A 20,163-nucleotide genomic window follows, 5' to 3' on the forward strand; every position below is an offset into this window, starting at 1 on the left:
GGTATTATATAGTGACCTCAAGATGAGCTACTGACCTCCGAGGCTGGCCATCACTCAGGCCCCTGTTTGCCCTCTGTGACCTCGGCCAGCCTTGCCTCTCCCCCAGCTCATCCACAGCTTTGTTTCTTGACTTGACTATTGCATCTTTCCAGATTCCCACATTCTACTCTGCATAAACCTCAGCTCACCCCAGGCTCTGCTGCACATGTCCCAACTCATACAAAACCCCATTCCCCCTATCACCCCTCTGCCCTCTGATCTACATTGGCTCCCAGTTAAAAAAACTCCTTGATTTGAATCTTCTCATCCTGGTTTTCCAATCACTCTGTGATCTGACCCCTCTCAATCTCGGAAACCTTCCTCAGCCCCTCAACTCTCTGAAGTACCGATAATCATCCAGTACTCCCATTCCCCATCTCCAGGGTAACACAAGACTTTGCCAGACCTGCAGCTAATGTAGATCAGTGAACACAGCGGTGGTGGAACTTGGTGCAAGCGTTAGACTTTTGCATGAAGTCGCGTTTGAGAGTAGAAGGTGGAATGCTCCTACTTAGAGTTTTGGCTGCCACATATAACATCCTATCGGTGTCTTCACAGAGTCACTGCCCCGTACAATTCTGGAGATCCTGCAGAACTTTCAGGGTCTGGACTCTTTGTGCCCCTTCCTCAATCATGACCTCTGACCCCCAGCTCCTGATTGCATCAGACCAGGTTGAAAGATGTCTCGAGGCTGATGTGAAAATTCCTGAAATTGTCAAGAGCTTACTCAGTCGGTGATTGTGAAAAATTGGGAGATTTTTAAGGCACATAAAGGCAACAAATTTGAGCCACCCTCACATCTGTTATTGAGTTGTCAAGTATCAACAGTGGTAAAACCACAGCACCGTGGAACTCACTGGCTGCGGGACATTATGGGCTGTAATTAGTGTGTCAATCAGGAGTGGGAGCATTCAAACATCACCTCACACATTCCAGCTCGGAGTATGTGTCCCTGGACAGTTTCCCGAACCGAAACTTGTAGGTACTCATTTTCATTCCATGGGTGTGACCAAGTGGTGTTCCAGTGTGCAGAGTTTCATTGTCACCACTGAGAGTGGCCACTGGATTCCAAACAACCTCCGCCCCGATCAGGTTAGCTACACTCAGCGGAAAACAAAGAAATTCCCTCCCTAAACCTCTCCTCCTCGCTACATCTCTCTCTCTCTCTTTAAGATGCTCCTTAAAATCTACCTTGTCGTCTGTCTCTGCTGTGGCGCCAGGTGTTGTTGCGAAAGCCAGTGCGAAATGCCTTGTGAGGTTTGATTGCAATTGTTGTCATTGGCTGGCCCTGGATTTGAGGATGACCCCTGCTCAGGGTCAGAGCTTTCTGCCATGGGTCTTTGTGCGAGTGAACAGGCTGATTATCCAGCAGCAGACCTTTGGGCAGCATGAGGCAGAACACCCCATGAGATAGTGGGATCCGGAGAGCAGGAGTCGCTGCCTTGCCTTCTCTGCCTCATCCTTCGGACACAAAACATTGACCCAGCTTGATCAACAAGCTGCAGCATTTTGAATGATTTGTAGCAAATTCCTCCCAGTCATTCACTGTCAACGCTGCCGTGCTTCAAGCAGAGATTCAAGATGTCTTTGAAATGTTTTCTTTGTCCTCCCTGGAACATTGGCCGTTTGAGAGTTGAGAAAACAGGACGTGACGAGGGAGGTATTTTCCAGCCACCTGGGCACAGTCCATTGAGGCTGATTTCACAGGAGTTTTACCCGAATGCTTGTGGAGCTGGCTTCAAGACGGACACTAAGATTTGTTCAATGGACCTCCCATTGAATGCAGAGGTTGCGGTGAGGGTATTGCTGCTGGAATGTCTCTGTCCCTGATACACAGTTCCAGGTCTCACTGTCGACAGGAGCATGTTGACAATAACTGCTTCATATACAGGGAGATCTTCATTGTCAAACACTCGCTGCTGTAGCTTGTGGAAGGCTGATTTGGTGCAGCTTCTCCAGTATTGGATTATCATCGTCAATGGTGGCCTTTTGAGTGAGGTCGAGGGAGGACTCACATTTTCTAGAATCTCTCCTTCAACATATATGGGAGGCGGAATATTTGACCAACCAGGTGCGAGCTGATATGAGTTTTGTTTTGTCAACATTCAAGGACAGGTTTCGTTTCTTGTGTAAAGAATTGAAGAGAGCAGAGGTGGCAATTCTGATGCAGTGTGAAAAACAACACAGCAGCCACCGGCAAACTGTAGATTGTGTATCCCGTGGTGGTCAGGCTCACTTTGGCACAGATGCAACTGAGGTTAAAGAGTTTTCCATCCAGACTGTAATTGTTAGACACCAGAGGACAACTGATCTTTTATCAGGTCAATTCCCACTGTCAGGTAGATTGTAAATGGCATTGGGGGGAAATGCACAGCTTTGTTTGACCCAGTCAAATGGCTTAGTGGGAGATCTGAAAGAGACACCTGCAAAGGTGTTGGGATATCATTGGGATGGGGAGTGGGGAGGTGTTGGAATTTCATTGGGATGGGGGGGGGGAATGTTGGGATATCATTGGAATATTATTGGGATGGGGAGTACTGAGGTGTTGAAATACCATTGGGATGGGGTGGGGGAGGTATTGGGATATCATTGGGATTGGGAGGGGGGAGGTGGTGAGATATCAGGGACAGGGGGCTTTGATTCTAGTGTGTATTTACAAATTGGAGCTGATATCACAGGGGATGGAGGCAGGGACATCCTGAGGATTTACAGGGAAGGGAAGGCTCCTGGTCCCATCCTAATGTCATCATCATTCGGTTCATGACTGGAAAAGCTGGGTGAAAATCAAGCTCAGAGAAACCAAACCGATAGAATGGCGGAGATGAATACCTCAGCATCATTGGGCAAACTAACTGGGGAGTGCACAGTTTCTCTGGATGGATAAATTAAGATGGGCCAAAGGGCCTTCCTTAGTCATAAAGATCATGTGATCATGTGGTCCACTGCGTGTATCAATTGAGCTGCTTATTATACACCTTTCCCATTTACAATTCCTGATCGTGTGATTGGAACGATAATGGAGAGAGCTGTGTGACATTTGACGAATCAGATACTGTTCATTTTACACCACTATCCATTGTCAAGGAGCGTTGCACGTTGTTAAAGTCCTGGCTCTTTGTGGGTGAGTTTACTGCCTCTGTATCTGCCAATGTTATGCTTGAAAGGTCAAATCTAGAGCTGCGGTTTGCAGCCTGTTCAGTGTTGCCTAGTGACATTAAATATAATGTCTAGACACAGGTCATGCATCATGATTTATGGCCACTATAAATAGACTTACAGCTGAGGTAAGGGAACCTAATCTAAACAGCTCACTGCTTAAGCCAATGTTTTAAAGTTACAGTCCTTACTCTGGCCATTCGGCAGGTTTGGGTGGAGTGAGAGGGAGACGCGAGGTTCTGTCCTTTCTGTACAGTTTTGTGATGTTGCCTGACCAGGGAAGCACCAGAACACGGCAGCTAAAAGACATTACCCTACCTGTCCCAGGTGTGTGCTGCAGCAGTCAACACCTGCGAGCATAAACACTCACCTGGCCACTGCTGAACTTTGAACAACTCGGCAATTAAGTTTCTGTTGAACATGAGATTATATTGATTTATTCAGCCCCGGGACTATCAGTTTGTTCAGAGTGAGAGTGAATGTGAGTATATTCCACTGTGCCCATTTCTTTGTGTGAGAGGCAGGAGTGATTGCAGGGCAGCGTCAACCCTACTCGGGAAGTATTTAGTTTTTATACTGTTTGCACTAAGGCCTGATATTCTGACCTCCAGGTTTGCAGAATTCACAACACTTGTACCTTGGACTGGTCTCTTTATAGCAACCTATCACAATATTAGCCAAGCTTTTGTTTATATGGAATTTATATTTTTGTATATAATTTGGGCATGAGCAGAGTTTTACAGATTATATTCACCTCTTTGAGTCTGTATGTTAAATACACTCTGCCCATATTTAACAGGTACACAGGCCCAATCCTGGGGTTCCCAACCCGACAGGATTGCAAATATGTCTCCGAGATTTGGGTATTAATCTCCAAGATTGATCCCCACGATGAAATCCCATAATGCTTCAGAGAGCAAAACCCAAAGAGAATGATCATTGGATCATTCCAAAACATTGGTTGGGATTTTCCAGTCCTGCAGAGTTTCTATTGGCCGCCAGTGGAATTTTCCAGTCACACCTGTAGTGCGTTTTCCTGCATTGGATACAGTGAACCATTGGCTGCCAGTGGGATATTCTGGTCCCACCAAAGCTACAGGCTTTTGCATCGCTCACCCACTCCGCCACCGAGGAACCCACCACAAGGGGTCAATTTTGGTGTGGCTGGAAGATCTCACCGGTGGGAAGGACTGGAAAATCCCACCCATTGTTCTTTTTCAATTTTCTTTGAATATTTTCAATCATTATCTTAAAAAAAACGATTAGAAAAACAGCAAGTTCACACAGAAATATATCATTCAATGGAATAATAACTGAAAATCGGACCTCTCAGGGACAAAGGAGGGGAATTATGCTTAGAACCCAAGGGAATAGGGGAGATCCTAAATGAATACTTTGCATCGGTATTCACGAAGGAGAGGGGCGTGTTAACCGGGAGTGTCTCGGAGGGAGGTGTTGACCCGTTAGAGAAAATCTCCATTACTAGAGAGGAAGCGTTAGGTTTTTTAGGGAACATTAAAACTGACAAAGCCCCAGGGCCTGATGGCATCTATCCTCGACTGCTCAGGGAGACGAGAGATGAAATTGCTGGGCCTCTGATGGAAATCTTTGTCGCTTCTTTGGACACGGGTGAGGTCCCTGAGGATTGGAGGATAGCGAATGTGGTCCCGTTGTTTAAGAAGGGTAGCAGGGATAACCCAGGAAATTATAGGTCGGTGAGCTTGACGTCTGTGGTAGGGAAGTTGTTGGAGAGGATTCTTAGAGACAGGATGTATGTGCATCTAGAACGGAACAATCTCATTAGTGACAGACAGCATGGTTTTGTAAGAGGGAGGTCGTGCCTTACAAATTTGGTGGAGTTTTTTGAGGAAGTGACAAAAACGGTTGATGAAGGAAGGGCCGTGGATGTCGTCTATATGGATTTCAGTAAGGCATTTGACAAAGTCCCACATGGCAGGTTGGTTAAGAAGGTTAAGGCTCATGGGATACAAGGAGAAGTGGCTAGATGGGTGGAGAACTGGCTTGGCCATAGGAGACAGAGGGTAGTGGTCGAAGGGTCTTTTTCCGGCTGGAGGTCTGTGACCAGTGGTGTTCCGCAGGGCTCTGTACTGGGACCTCTGCTATTTGTGATATATATAAATGATTTGGAAGAAGGTGTAACTGGTGTAATCAGCAAGTTTGCGGATGACATGAAGATGGCTGGACTTGTGGGTAGCGAAGAGCATTGTCGGGCAATACAGCAGGATATAGATAGGCTGGAAAATTGGGCGGAGAGGTGGCAGATGGAGTTTAATCCGGATAAATGCGAAGTGATGCAATTTGGAAGAAATAATGTAGGGAGGAGTTATACAATAAATGGCAGAGTCATCAGGAGTGTAGAAACAGAGAGGGACCTAGGTGTGCAAGTCCACAAATCCTTGAAGGTGGCAACACAGGTGGAGAAGATGGTGAAGAAGGCATATGGTATGCTTGCCTTTATAGGACGGGGTATAGAGTATAAAAGTTGGAGTCTGATGATGCAGCTGTATAGAACGCTGGTTAGGCCACATTTGGAGTACTGCGTCCAGTTCTGGTTGCCGCACGACCAGAAGGATGTGGAGGCGTTAGAGAGAGTGCAGAGAAGGTTTACCAGGATGTTGCCTGGTATGGAGGGTCTTAGCTATGAGGGGAGATTGGGTAAACTGGGGTTGTTCTCCCTGGAAAGACGGAGAATGAGGGGAGATCTAATAGAGGTGTACAAGATTATGAAGGGGATAGATAGGGTGAACGGTGGGAAGCTTTTTCCCAGGTCGGAGGTGACGTTCACGAGGGGTCACGGGCTCAAGGTGAGAGGGGCGAAGTATAACTCAGACATCAGAGGGATGTTTTTTACACAGAGGGTGGTGGGGGCCTGGAATGCGCTGCCAAGTAGGGTGGTGGAGGCAGGCATGCTGACATCGTTTAAGACTTACCTGGATAGTCACATGAGCAGCCTGGGAATGGAGGGATACAAACGATTGGTCTAGTTGGACCAAGGAGCGGCACAGGCTTGGAGGGCCGAAGGGCCTGTTTCCTGTGCTGTACTGTTCTTTGTTCTTTGTTGTTCTTTGCCTTCTGGTTGGCTAAGGGCATTGCGGGACTGCCTGGATGTATGTTTCAGGGATTCGATAGCGGCAGTGTAAAACGTTAGTCAGGGGCAAGAGGCCATTCACGGAAACCTCCAGGACTACGTGCAACCAGAATTGTCAACTCCATCTCACCCCTTGGGGTGTGCTATCTATTGCTGCCGTTATAAGGTGCGCTTCCTAACAGGGAATTGATGCAATGGAAACCTCTCACTGATGACCAGTGTCTGGAGACAAGTGGTTGGGGAAGGTCTGGAAAAGTCAAAGAACAAAGGAAATGACCAGAAGGCAGAAAGGAGAACGCACTGGAAGGAAAAATTACTGTCACCCTCGGACCAATTGTTCCAGCAATTGCAGACAATGTGAGTGGAGAGAGGGTTAAGCACAGGTTAAAGAGGTGTAAATTGTCTCAAGCCAGGACAGTTAGTGAGATTTTGCAAGAATTGCAGGATCGCCAAGCAGAAACTGATAGCCAAGTTCCGCACACATGAGGACGGCCTCAACCGGGATCTTGGGTTCATGTCACACTATCTGTAACCCCCACGGCTTGCCTGGGCTTGCAAAATCTCACTAACTGTCCTGGCTGGAGACAATACACATCTCTTTAACCTGTGATTATCCCTCTCTCCACTCACATTGTCTGTACCTGTAAAGACTTGATTACCTGTAAAGACTCGCATTCCAACCATTATCTTGTAAATTGAGTTTGTGTCTGTATATGCCGTTTGTGAACCCAATCCTCCACTCACCTGATGAAGGAGCAGCGCTCCGAACGTTCGTGCTGTCATATAGTGAGAACAGTTCTCAGCTCCATATTATAAAAACCAGATGGAGATGTAGAGTGACTGGAGGATGCCGAGATAATATTTCCCAGAATGGTTTTGTAACTGGGAGCTTATATCGATCAGAGAATGAATGAACGAGTGGGGTTCCTCCCTCGACAAGAAATGAGAGGGTTAAGGGAGGTCTCTACAATTCTGAAGGGTTTTGACGAGGAGATACTTCCACCTGTTGGGGCGAATTAGAATTCGGATCAGAAATCCAATTGGGAATTCAGGAGAAACATATTTATCGGGAGAGTGCGGAGAATGTGGGCCTTGCTACCCAGGGAGTGGTTGAAGTGAATAGTGTATAGATCGAATTAAGGGGAAATGAGGGGAGAGGAACAGAAGGAAATGCTGATGGGATGAGATGAAGAGAAAAAGGAAAAGTCTGTGTGGAAGATAAACACTGACATGGAGCAGCTGGGCCAAATGGCCTGTTTGTGTGTGTGTGACTTTGTTGTGATTAATTTCCACATTGCCTCTGCTGACCGGCCTCTGTAACCTGAGCTTGACAGAGTCAGTGCACGGCCGCTCTCTCTCATCTACAACTCAGCTCAAGGGCACTGCTCAGAAACACGATCTGGCACTTGTACACATGTCAGGTGTGTGCAGACTGATCTGTCAGTGTCTGCTTCACTGTGACAAAGGCATAATTATGCTCGATGTGTCTGATAACAATCGTTATGGCTGATGTGATTCACCTGCCCAAGGTACGCCAAGCTGTCTCGTCTCCCTGGTAACAGTGATGCTGTGAATTCTGATGTTGGGTGTACCACAGATTTCTTTTAACAATTAATGTATTATACGCACACGATCCGAACGTAGGAACAAAGACAAACGCACCTGTCAGAATCAAATCTCCACAATTATGACTCTTGGATTGTAATGTGTCAGGCAATACATGGAAATTTCTGTTCACCTTTGCATCAGCCTCTCACTATGCACCTTTAATGCCTGTGTATTAACAAGGAGACAATTGTAATCGGAACATTCTCCTTGACAAGCTGCCAATAGGAGTAGATTGGCAGCAAGAGTCATGTACGGGTTGGCTGAGAGTATGTGTATTCATTCAACGTTGCAGAGATAAAAATCAGGCCCAAAGTTTGCAACATGACTGGAGGTTCAACCTGAAAGGCCCAGCCCAAGGCTAATGCTGCTGACATCACTGAAATTCCCAATAAATCTTGTTAGCCTTCACCATTCTCTCACTGTCCTTCCATTCCCTCTCTTTTTGACGCAGGTTGTTACTATCTTCAATGAAGATGGAATGAAGAAGTCTCTTGAGATCACGGCTGCAGTAAAAGCTCGGGAAATTTGCCACTTGCTAGTGGAGAGGAATCGCTGTCTTGATGAGGAGAACTGGACCCTAGTGGAGGTTCACCCCAACACTGCACTAGGTAACCACGGCAACTGGATACTTACCCCTCATCCTCACCCTCGCCTCTCACAACCTCACCCACATTTTAGTCTTTTATAGGATGTTTGCATCACTGGAAAGTCAGCATTTGTTGCCCATCCCTAATTGCTCTCATAGTTCATAAGTTCATAAGATATAGGAGCAGAATAAGGCCATTCGGCCCATCGAGTCTGCTCTGCCATTCGATCATGGCTGATATGCTCCTCATCCCCATTTTCCTGCTTTCTCCCTTCAACCCATTCCCAATTAAAAATCTGTCCAACTCCTCCTTAAATTTACTCACTGTCCCAGCATCCACCGCACTTTGGGGCAGCGAATTCCACAGATTCACAACCCTTTGGGAGAAGTAGTTTCTCCTCAACTCTGTTTTAAATTTGCTGCCCCTTATCCTAAGACTATGACCTCTTGTCCTAGAATGCCCCACAAGAGGAAACATCCGCTCCATGTCTACTTTATACCTTTTATCATCTTGTACACCTCAATTTGATCTGCCCTCATTCTTCTAAATTCCAGAGAGTATAAGTGGCTCGCTGGGCCATTCCTGAGGGCAGATAAGAGTGAACCACATTGCTGTGGATCTGAAGTCATGTGTAGGCCAGACCAAGTAGGAAGGCAGATGTCCTTCCCGACAATGGTCACGATTACTGAGACTAGCTTTTTATTCCAGATTTATTAATTGAGTTTAAATTCCACCAACAGCTGTGCTGGGATTTGAACTCACACCCCCAAAGCATTAGCCTGAGCCTCTAGATTATTAGGCCAGTGACAATACCACTACGCCACCTAAACAAAGGGATTGTATTCCACTTGTGCTCCTGCTCAGCTGCATTTGAAATAAAGGTGATGACCCACATGGTTAAATATCCTGACATGACTTGGCCTCTGTCTCAGATGTTGGGGCAATCAGTACCCAGGATCCCAATGCTCGTCGGACATTCAGGAAGTAAGTATGGTTATCAGTTGGTGTGACAGTTGGTGTCTCAGTGAGGGAGTGTTGCTCGGGCTGCAGTGGAGAGTGACAGTTGGGGAAGTTTTTTGTTTTCTTTTTTTCTTGCTGGTAATGGCTTCAGGGATGGCAGTTCAGGCAGTATGCTGCATCTCCTGTGGGATGTATGTGGTGAGGAAATCCAGTAGTGTTTCAGGAGATTTTAGTTGTAAGAAGTGCATTAGATTGCAGCTTCTGGAGGAGCGTGTAAAGGAGCTGGAGGGGGAGGTAGAGGAACTCCGCATAATTCGGGAGGCGGAGGTGGAAGTTGATAGGAGTTATAGAGAAATAGTAACTCCTAGAAATGAGGCTTGGGTCAATGCCAGGAGGAGGGGTAAGAAGCAATCGGGAAGACAATCCCCTGGGGCGGTTCCCCTCCATAATAGGTTTTCGGTGCTGGAGGCTACAGTTGAGGAGGAATCAACTGAGCATAGAGAGCAGATCTCTGGGGGTGAGCCGAGTGAGAAAGCTCAGGTGGTTAGGGGCTGTAAAAGACTGGGCCTTGTGATTGGGGACTCCACAATTAAGGAGACAGATAGGAGGGTCGGAACTAAAGGTAGGGACTCAGGGTTGGTGTGTTGCCTACCAGGGGCTGGGGTCCGGGATGTGTCTGACAGGGTATTCAGGACTCTTAGGGGGGAGGGAGATAAACCACAAGTTATTGTACATGTGGGGACACACGACATAGGGAGGATAGGGGAAGGGGATATTAGGCAGGGATTTATGGAGTTGGGGTGGAAACTAAAGGCCAAGACTGACAGAGTGGTTATCTCTGGACTCTTGCCTGTACCACGGGATAGTTTAGAGAGGAATAGGGAGAGGGAAGGTTTGAATTCATGGCTGAGGGGATGGTGCAGGAGGGAGGGGTTCAGGTACTTAAGCAATTGGGGCTCGTACTGGGGAAGGTGTGACCTCTATGAGAAGGATGGTCTACACCTTAATCAGAAGGGGACCAATATCCTGGGGGGTAAATTTGCTAAGGCCATGCAGGGAGGTTTAAACTGATTCGGGGGGGGGGAGGGATCCTGAGTAGTGGGGCTGAAAGTGAGGGATGCATGGATGGGGACTGCAATGCACGGCATTGCAGAGGTGGGGTGGAGCAGGGTTTGAAATGTGTATACTTCAATGCCAGGAGTATTCGCAATAAAGTGGGTGAACTTGCAGCGTGGATCAGTACCTGGGACTTCGATGTTGTGGCTATTTCAGAGACATGGATAGAGCAGGGGCAGGAATGGATGCTGCAGGTCCCGGGGTTCAAATGTTTTAGTCGAAGTAGGGAAGGAGGTAGAAGAGGGGGAGGGGTAGCATTATTGGTCAGAGATTGTATCACAGTGTCAGAGAGGAGGTTTGATGAGGACTTATCTGTTGAGGTAGTATGGGCGGAGATTAGAAATAGGAGAGGAGAGGTCACCCTGTTGGGAGTCTTTTATAGACCTCCTAAAAGTTCTAGAGAGGTTGAGGAAAGGATTGCGGAGTCAATCCTGCTTAGGAGTGAAAGTAATAGGGCAATTGTTATGGGGGATTTTAACTTGACTAATATTGACTGGAATTGTTATAGCTCTAGCTCGTTAGAGGGGTCAGTTTTTGTTCAAAGCGTGCAGGAAGGTTTTTTGACTCAGTATGTAGACAGGCCAACTAGAGGTGAGGCTATATTGGATCTGGTGCTGGGAAATGAGCCAGACCAGGTGCTAGACTTGGAAGTTGGTGTGCATTTTGGTGATAGTGACCACAATTCGGTTACGTTCACCTTAGTGATGGAAAGGGATAGGCATGAACCTCGGGCCAATGGTTTTAGCTGGGGGAAGGGTAATTATGAGGCTATTAGGAGAGAATTAGGAAACATAGGTTGGACTAGGAGATTACAGGGACTGGGAACGTCCGACATGTGGAGTTTTTTCAAGGAGCAGCTACTGCGAGTCTGTGATAGGTATGTCCCTGTCAGGCAAGGAGGAATTGGTAGGGCTAGGGAACCGTGGTGCACCAAAAAAGTTTCTTTGTTGGTTAAAAAGAAAAAGGAGGCTTATGTTCGGATGAGACGTGAGCACTCGGGTAGTGCACTAGAAAGCTTTAGATTGGCTAAGAGGGAGTTGAAGAGCGAGCTTAGAAGGGCTAAAAGGGGACATGAGAAGACTTTGGCGGATAGGGTTAAAGAGAATCCTAAGGCGTTCTATAGGTATGTCAAGAACAGAAGGTTGGTTAGGGCAAGTTTAGGGCCAGTTATAGATGGCAGAGGGAAGTTATGTGTGGAACCGGAGGAGATTGGTGAAGCATTGAACCAATATTTCTCTTCGGTGTTCACGCAAGGGGACATGAATATAGCTGAGGAGGACACTGGGTTGCAAGGGAGTAGAATAGACAGTATTACAGTTGATAAGGAGGATGTGCAGGATATTCTGGAGGGTCTGAAAATAGATAAATCCCCTGGTCCGGATGGGATTTATCCAAGGATTCTCTGGGAGGCAAGAGAAGTGATTGCAGAGCCTCTGGCTCTGATCTTCAGGTCGTCGTTGGCCTCTGGTATAGTACCAGAAGATTGGAGGTTAGCGAATGTTGTCCCATTGTTTAAGAAGGGGAACAGAGACTTCCCCGGGAATTATAGACCGGTGAGTCTCACTTCTGTTGTCGGCAAGATGTTGGAAAAAATTATAAGGGATAGGATTTATAGTTATTTGGAGAGTAATGAATTGATAGGTGATAGTCAGCATGGTTTTGTGGCAGGTAGGTCGTGCCTTACTAACCTTATTGAGTTTTTTGAGAAAGTGACCAAGGAGGTGGATGGGGGCAAGGCAGTGGACGTGGTATATATGGATTTTAGTAAGGCGTTTGATAAGGTTCACCATGGTAGGCTTCTGCAGAAAATGCAGATGTATGGGATTGGGGGTGATCTAGGAAATTGGATCAGGAATTGGCTAGCGGATAGGAAACAGAGGGTGGTGGTTGATAGTAAATATTCATCATGGAGTGCGGTTACAAGTGGTGTACCTCAGGGATCTGTTTTGGGGCCACTGCTGTTTGTAATATTTATTAATGATCTGGATGAGGGTATAGTTGGGTGGATTAGCAAATTTGCTGATGACACCAAAGTCGGTGGTGTGGTAGACAGTGAGGAAGGGTGTCGTAGTTTGCAGGAAGACTTAGACAGGTTGCAAAGTTGGGCCGAGAGGTGGCGGATGGAGTTTAATGCGGAGAAGTGTGAGGTAATTCACTTTGGTAGGAATAACAGATGTGTTGAGTATAGGGCTAACGGGAGGACTTTGAATAGTGTGGAGGAGCAGAGGGATCTAGGTGTATGTGTGCATAGATCCCTGAAAGTTGGGAATCAAGTAGATAAGGTTGTTAAGAAGGCATATGGTGTCTTGGCGTTTATTGGTAGGGGGATTGAATTTAGGAGTCGTAGCGTTATGTTGCAACTGTACACAACTCTGGTGCGGCCGCACTTGGAGTACTGTGTGCAGTTCTGGTCCCCACATTACAGGAAGGATGTGGAGGCTTTGGAGAGGGTGCAGAGGAGGTTTACCAGGATGTTGCCTGGTATGGAGGGGAGATCCTATGAGGAGAGGCTGAGGGATTTGGGATTGTTTTCGCTGGAAAGGCGGCGGCTAAGAGGGGATCTTATTGAAACATATAAGATGATTAGAGGTTTAGATAGGGTGGATAGTGATAGCCTTTTTCCTCTGATGGAGAAATCCAGCACGAGGGGGCATGGCTTTAAATTGAGGGGGGGTAGTTATAGAACCGATGTCAGGGGTAGGTTCTTTACCCAGAGGGTGGTGAGGGATTGGAATGCCCTGCCAGCATCAGTAGTAAATGCGCCTAGTTTGGGGGCGTTTAAGAGATCCGTAGATAGGTTCATGGACGAAAAGAAATTGGTTTAGGTTGGAGGGTCACAGTTTTTTTTTTAACTGGTCGGTGCAACATCGTGGGCCGAAGGGCCTGTTCTGCGCTGTAATGTTCTATGTTCTATGTTCTATGTTCTATCATTCTCACACCAGACTCTACACAAACGCTGGAGCTTCATAACATCTTCTCAGGGTTCAGGTTCAGGGACAGTCTAGGTGTTTTCTGAGCTGCCCGGCTGCTCCACGGCACAGAGTACAGGCCTCATATTCTCAGCTAGTATCAAACAAGAACTTTTCTTCAAATAAACCCCCATTCTTCTTTCCCTGTACATTACAAATGGAATTTTGAGTTGGTCAAATGGAGTTTTAAGTGAGACTGTGTTTTCATCGACAAAGTGCTTGAGTCCCTTGGTGGACACAGGAGCTGTAGGATTTAATCGGAGGGTGAACTGATGGTGACTAACACTTTCCTTTCTTTTCACGCCATGACTAATGAATACAACCCATTTCTGACTCTCTGTCTGTCCCAGAAAGATGTCTCGAAGATCATGAGTCATTGATAGAGGTGCAGGAAACCTGGCCAATTAACAGTGGAAGCAGATTCATCTTCAGAAAGCATTACGCAAAATACGAATTCTTCAGGAATCCTGAGGTAGGATCTGTTGGAAAGTTACTGAGATTGGGTTTATTTTTACCTTGGACTCTCTAAATCAGTGCTTTGTCGGTATGGATACAGAATCACTTTGATATCTTCATTTAGGGAAGCATTTCTCATAGGCTGAGGGAGGGGGGGATAGTTCAGCCATGGACAAGCCTATCATAATTAAACTCGATACATAAAATGCCAAAACCTCCTAATTATCCCACAGAACACTCAGCCAATGGTGATCTTTCCAAAACTGAGGCAACTTCTAACTGGCTCCTTAGCAGTTTGAAGTTGAGGTCCCAGTTGCAATGTGGAGTGGGTTTGATTGCAAATTGCTGCAGAGTTTGAAAGAAATCTGACTCTTTAAATAAATGTAATGCCATTTAGTTTATTTATTCATAATAAAGTTTATTTATTAGTCACAAGTAGGCTTACATTAACACAGCAGTGAAGTTACTGTGAAAATCCCCTAGTCGCCACACTCCAGCGCCTGTTCAGAACACTGAGGGAGAATTTAGCATGGCCAAATCTTTTAACTATATATTTGAAAAGGGATTGGTGATAAAGTGAGATGATGGATGGGGGGAGGAGGCTTTTGTCGGGCTGTGAATTCTATCACATTCCTTGTTGACTTCTCACTGGTTGAAGCATTTATCAGTTGTGGAAATTTGCTATGAAGCTAAGCTCCATTCCCTGTAGCTGTATACCCGCGCTTTCTACCCAGCTGGGTGCTGCTTATTCATGAGGAACAGGCTTAGGCCATTTGTGTCCTTGCGTCTCCTCTGCATTCAATAGGATTGTGGTTGATCTGAATGTGACCTCAACTCTTTCTTCCACCTACCCCCCCCCTCCCCCGATAACCTGTGACTCTCTCGAGAATCTATCTACCTCTGCCTTCAAAATATTCAAGCGTACTGCCATCACCCCTTTCTGGACAAGAGAGTTCCAAAGCTTCATGACCCTGAGAGAAATGAAATTCTTCCCATCTCAGTCTTAAATGGGAGACCCCTTGTTTTTAATCTGTGTCACCTGGTCTAGTCCCTTCCACAAGGGAAAACATCCTCTCTGCATCCACCCTGTCACGCCCCCTCAGGATCCAACATCTTTCAGTACAATCACTTCTCATTCTGCTAAACTCCATTGGATACAAGCCCAATCTGACCAACATTTCCTCATGAGATAACCACTCCATCACAGGCTGAGCGGACCATCTCTGAACTGCTTCTTATAAAATTGTATCCTTTATTAAATAAGGACAACAAAACTGTACACAGTACCCCAGATGTGGTCGAAACCATACCCTGTGCAAATGTAGTAAAACTTCCCGACTTTTATATCCCGTTCCCCTTTGCAATAAACATCAACATTCTATTTGTCTTCCTAATCACTTGCTGTACCTGCAGACTAACTTTCTGTCATTCATTTTCTAGGACACCCAGATCCCTCTGTACCTCAGAATTCTGCAATCCCCCTCCATTTAAATAACGTACGGCTTTTCTCTTCTTTCTGTCAAAGTAGATAAGTTCACAATGACTGTTTTTGACTATTTTAACCTATGCCCTCTAGTTTTAGATTCCCCTATCTTTGGGAAAAGATATTGACTATCTAGCTGATCTATGCCCCTCATTATTTTATAGACCTCTATAAGATCAGCCCTCAGCCTCCTACGCTCCAGAGAAAAAAGTCCCAGTCTATCCAGCCTCTCCTTATAACTCAAACCATCAAGTCCTGGTAGCATCCTAGTAAATCTTTTCTGCACTCTTTCTAGTTTAATAATATCCTTTCTATCCTGAACTTCCTTAATTAGCCACAGATGGTGGGACCTTCCCTTAAGGGCCTTTCTTTCTCACTGGAATGTATCTTTTCTGAATATTCTGAAATATCTCCTTAAATGTCTGCCACTGCATCTGTACCAACCTATCTCTTAACTTAATTCCCCAGTTCACTTTAGCCAGTTCTGTCTTCATGTTCTCATTACTGCCCCTCATTTCAGACTTAAACACTAATCTTTGATCCACTTCTCTCTCTCTCAAACTGAATGTGAAATTCAATCATATTATGATCACTGCTACCTAGCGTTAGGGTTAGGGTCAGGGGTAGGGTCAGGGTTAAGGTTAGGGTCAGGGTTAAGCTTAGGGTTAGGGTATTAATTAATCCTCAGTGCCCAGAGCTAGTCTAGCCTGCTTTCTGATTGGCTCTAGAATGTGTTGCTTTAAGAAACTGCCCCAAAAACACCCTCTGAACTCTGAACCCAAACTACCGTTGCCAACTGGAATCATCCAATCAAAATGTAGATTAAAATCACCCAGGATTATTGCTGTACCTTTCTCACAAGCTCACTCATTTCTTCCTCTGTACCATATCCTAGTGCGTTTACTGTTCGGGGGTCTATAAACCAGTCGCACAGTGACTATTTACCGTCACCCTTTACTATTTCACATCTCTACACAAACAGATCCTGCATCAACTAAGCTAATCACTCTCCATTGTACCAATTCATCCTTCATTAACAGAACCACCTTATCCCAGCTTCCTGTCCTTCTGAAATGTCAGGTATCCTTCAATATTCAGGTCCCAATCTTGGTCATCCTGCAGCCATGTGTCTGTAATGTGTCTGTAATGATTATCAGAACAAAGAGTTATGAATGTATATGAAGCTTATCTGGGTGTGATTGAGCTTTATAACCTGTCAATGAGCTGTTTACTCGTGCCCAGCCTCCGATGGAGATGGTGGCAGGAGGTGGTATCCGGGATCAGGGTGTGGGTTGGGAGAGGTGTAAGATCAAGGAAAATCAATGAGAAAAATCAACCACACATTAAACTTTACCAAAATTTTTCTTTGAAAGAAAGGAATCAGGTGAGGTTACACAGAGAGAGTGTTTGCCGTTAGATTGGCATTGAGATGGAGTTGGGAGTCTCATTCCTGCCACTTTCACACTCAGAAGATTGGTGAGTTTTAGGCACAAATAACCACGTGTGATTTTGATGTTGGGATCTCAGTGGCTCAGAATGGGGCAGATTTAATATTAAATATTCCAGGATCCAAGAGGGAATTGGATTATTTTCTGAAAAAGAAGAAAGGGAGAAGGGAGGGGAATGGCACAAAACAGATTGTTCTTTTAGAGAGCTGGCACTGACACAATGGGCTGAATGGCCTCCTGTGCTGTAACCAAGCTGGGATTTCAATGGATCTGGAAAATCACTGCGTTAAATGGCCTGAGTGAGAGGGAGATTTGTCAAACAGGATTTAATCATCACGTTTCTCCTTCTTAAACAGCTGTTCTTCCCGGCGCACTTGGTAGCAGGAAGTCTGGATGCTAATGCAGGAGTTCCACACTCGCAGCTTGTACAGGTGAGACACACTCACAGTGTGTACAGGTGCGACACACACACAGTGTGTACAGGTGAGACACACTCACAGTGTGTACAGGTGCGACACACACACAGTGTGTACAGGTGCGACACACACACAGTGTGTACAGGTGCGACACACACACAGTGTGTACAGGTGAGACACACTCAGTGTGTACAGGTGTGACACACACACAGTGTGTACAGGTGAGACACACTCACAGTGTGTACAGGTGAGACACACATACAGTGTGTACAGGTGAGGTACACTCACAGCGTGTACAGGTGAGGTACACTCACAGCGTGTACAGGTGAGGTATACTCACAGTGTGTACAGGTGAGGTATACTCACAGCGTGTACAGGTGAGGTACACTCACAGCGTGTACAGGTGAGGTATACTCACAGTGTGTACAGGTGAGGTATACTCACAGCGTGTACAGGTGAGGTACACTCACAGCGTGTACAGGTGAGGTATACTCACAGTGTGTACAGGTGAGGTATACTCACAGTGTGTACAGGTGAGGTATACTCACAGTGTGTACAGGTGAGGTATACTCACAGTGTGTACAGGTGAGGTATACTCACAGCGTGTACAGGTGAGGTACACTCACAGTGTGTACAGGTGAGGTATACTCACAGCGTGTACAGGTGAGGTATACTCACAGCGTGTACAGGTGAGGTACACTCACAGTGTGTACAGGTGAGGTACACTCACAGCGTGTACAGATGAGGTACACTCACAGCGTGTACAGGTGAGGTATACTCACAGTGTGTACAGGTGAGGTATACTCACAGCGTGTACAGGTGAGCTACACTCTGACGCACTCTGACACATTCAAGTCTTGTCAAAATCTGACCAAAAAATGGCAGGTTGTTGAATCAAGTGAGAATTGGGCCGGTTTTTTCTCCAGATCTTCCCACACTCTGTCACAAACACAGGTGGCCATGTTTCCCACCATCGTGTAGGGGGCGGGGCTTCAACACACTGGCAAAGCCCGGCTGCACTGAGATCGGGGCACCACGTTTAGAGGGCACCCCAATCGCCACCCCCCCTCCTCCACACCACCACTGAGGTCTCAGGTGCTCCCCCACCCTCCCCCCTTCCCCAATTGGAGCTGCACCCCTCTTACCCACCAAACACCAGACCCCTTCCCCCAACCCACTGACCCAGACAATGCCGCACGCAACTGGCCTCTTCCTCCACCCCCAGCAGCCATCGCCGGCACCCTCAGTCCCCACTTCCACGCCCCCCACCACCACTAATAAAGGAATCCCCATGGGGCACCCATTGGGGTGGTGCCAACCTGGCAGTGCCACCCTGTGCCAAGGAGCAGTGCTAGGGGCATTGCCAGGTAAGATAGTTAAGGGAATAGATATAGCAAACCCAGAATATTACTTTAAGTTAAATTAGTGGGTCATGGAGATTCAGGTTTAAGGCAGTAAAGGTAATTTCAGTTTGCTATCAGAATGATTGATGGATATGTGGAAAAGTCTCTCAGATAGCAGGCAGGCAGAAACACTGGAGTTATTTCACAAATGAGGGATGATGGGAGTGGATATCTGATTTATGAACTAAGGTGGGCAGAGTGGCAGGGTCACTGAGTGAGAGGGTCACTGAGTGATGGGGTCACTGAGTGAGAGGGTCACTGAGTGATGGGGTCACTGAGTGAGAGGGTCACTGAGTGAGAGGGTCACTGAGTGAGAGGGTCACTGAGTGGCAGGGTCACTGAGTCATGATGTGCTTGCAGCTCCGAAAGCTTGTGTGGCTTTTGCTACCAAATAAACCTGTTGGACTTTAACCTGGTGTTGTTAAACTTCTTACTGTGGTCTCTGAGTGGCAGGGTCACGCAATGAACTGTAGAGGTCATGGTACAAAGTATCTCTGTATGTCGAGAGAATGAATTTTGGAGGGTTGACTCTTCACATAGTTAAAGGGTTAAAGAGCTTCATCTATTTATCAGTCATTTAAAGATTTTTTTTCATCCTGCAGAATTTCCTGAATGCTCGGAACTATCCCGAGGTTCAAGGATTCCTGCACGTTAAAGATAAAGGGAAGAAAACATGGCGACGCTTGTATTTCTTCCTGAGGCGCTCTGGGCTGTATTACTCTACAAAAGGGACATCCAAGGTGAGTGAGTATTCCCAACATCATTCCTGGCTTTATACTCAGCAACAGATCTTGTTTCATGTCACTCGGAACAAGTCCATGATACCAGTCTATTCAGAGTAACATCACGTGACACTTTAAATTCTTGCACAGAGACGAAAGAATAGACATGTCTGACCAGACGGGCACGTTGCTGAAGCCTTTCACCTTCTCCTCCTGTTACTTCATCACAAAATGCAGTCGGGTTGGTGAAGAGTGATCTTCACTTTCAGAATCAGGGTTGACTATCCTTTATTATATTTTTGGTTTCTAGCTGTTTTCTATTGCACCTTGCAGTGAAGATTCCATTGTCCTTTCTACACTGACATTCAGCAAATTAGTCTAAAGTTTTCTAGTCGTGTTCTTTCCCTTTGTAAACATAGGAGTAACATTAACTGTCCACCAATCCTCTGGCACCATTCCCTTTGGGAATGAATGTTTATATCTGTATTAATTCTGAGCTATTTCCTCCCTCGCTTCCTTTACAATCCACGATGCAATCCATATCGACCGGACATTCTTATCCGCTCAGAGTTTGACTCGGTCCCTCCCTGGGTGGGATTTTACAGCCCAGCTCGCCCCAAAACCGTAAAATCCCACCCGAGGTCAACGGGCCTTTCCATGTTCCGCCCCTCACTCACTCCGATTCCCGTGG

The 20,163-nt window shown here is 46.3% G+C and overlaps 1 protein-coding gene across 1 annotated transcript in view; it reads left to right on the top strand.

Moving 5' to 3' along the window:
* The window catches only part of LOC144500814 (growth factor receptor-bound protein 7-like), a 102,953-nt gene that overhangs the window by 47,028 nt on the left and 35,762 nt on the right, over positions 1-20,163 (top strand). The window contains exons 4-7 of the mRNA XM_078224283.1: positions 8,364-8,520; positions 13,895-14,016; positions 17,288-17,362; positions 19,353-19,490. Of these exons, the coding sequence (XP_078080409.1) occupies positions 8,364-8,520; positions 13,895-14,016; positions 17,288-17,362; positions 19,353-19,490 (492 nt within the window). The remainder of the gene's footprint in view (positions 1-8,363; positions 8,521-13,894; positions 14,017-17,287; positions 17,363-19,352; positions 19,491-20,163) is intronic.

Source organism: Mustelus asterias, chromosome 11 (genome assembly GCF_964213995.1).
Source record: "Mustelus asterias chromosome 11, sMusAst1.hap1.1, whole genome shotgun sequence".
Lineage (NCBI taxonomy): Eukaryota > Metazoa > Chordata > Chondrichthyes > Carcharhiniformes > Triakidae > Mustelus > Mustelus asterias.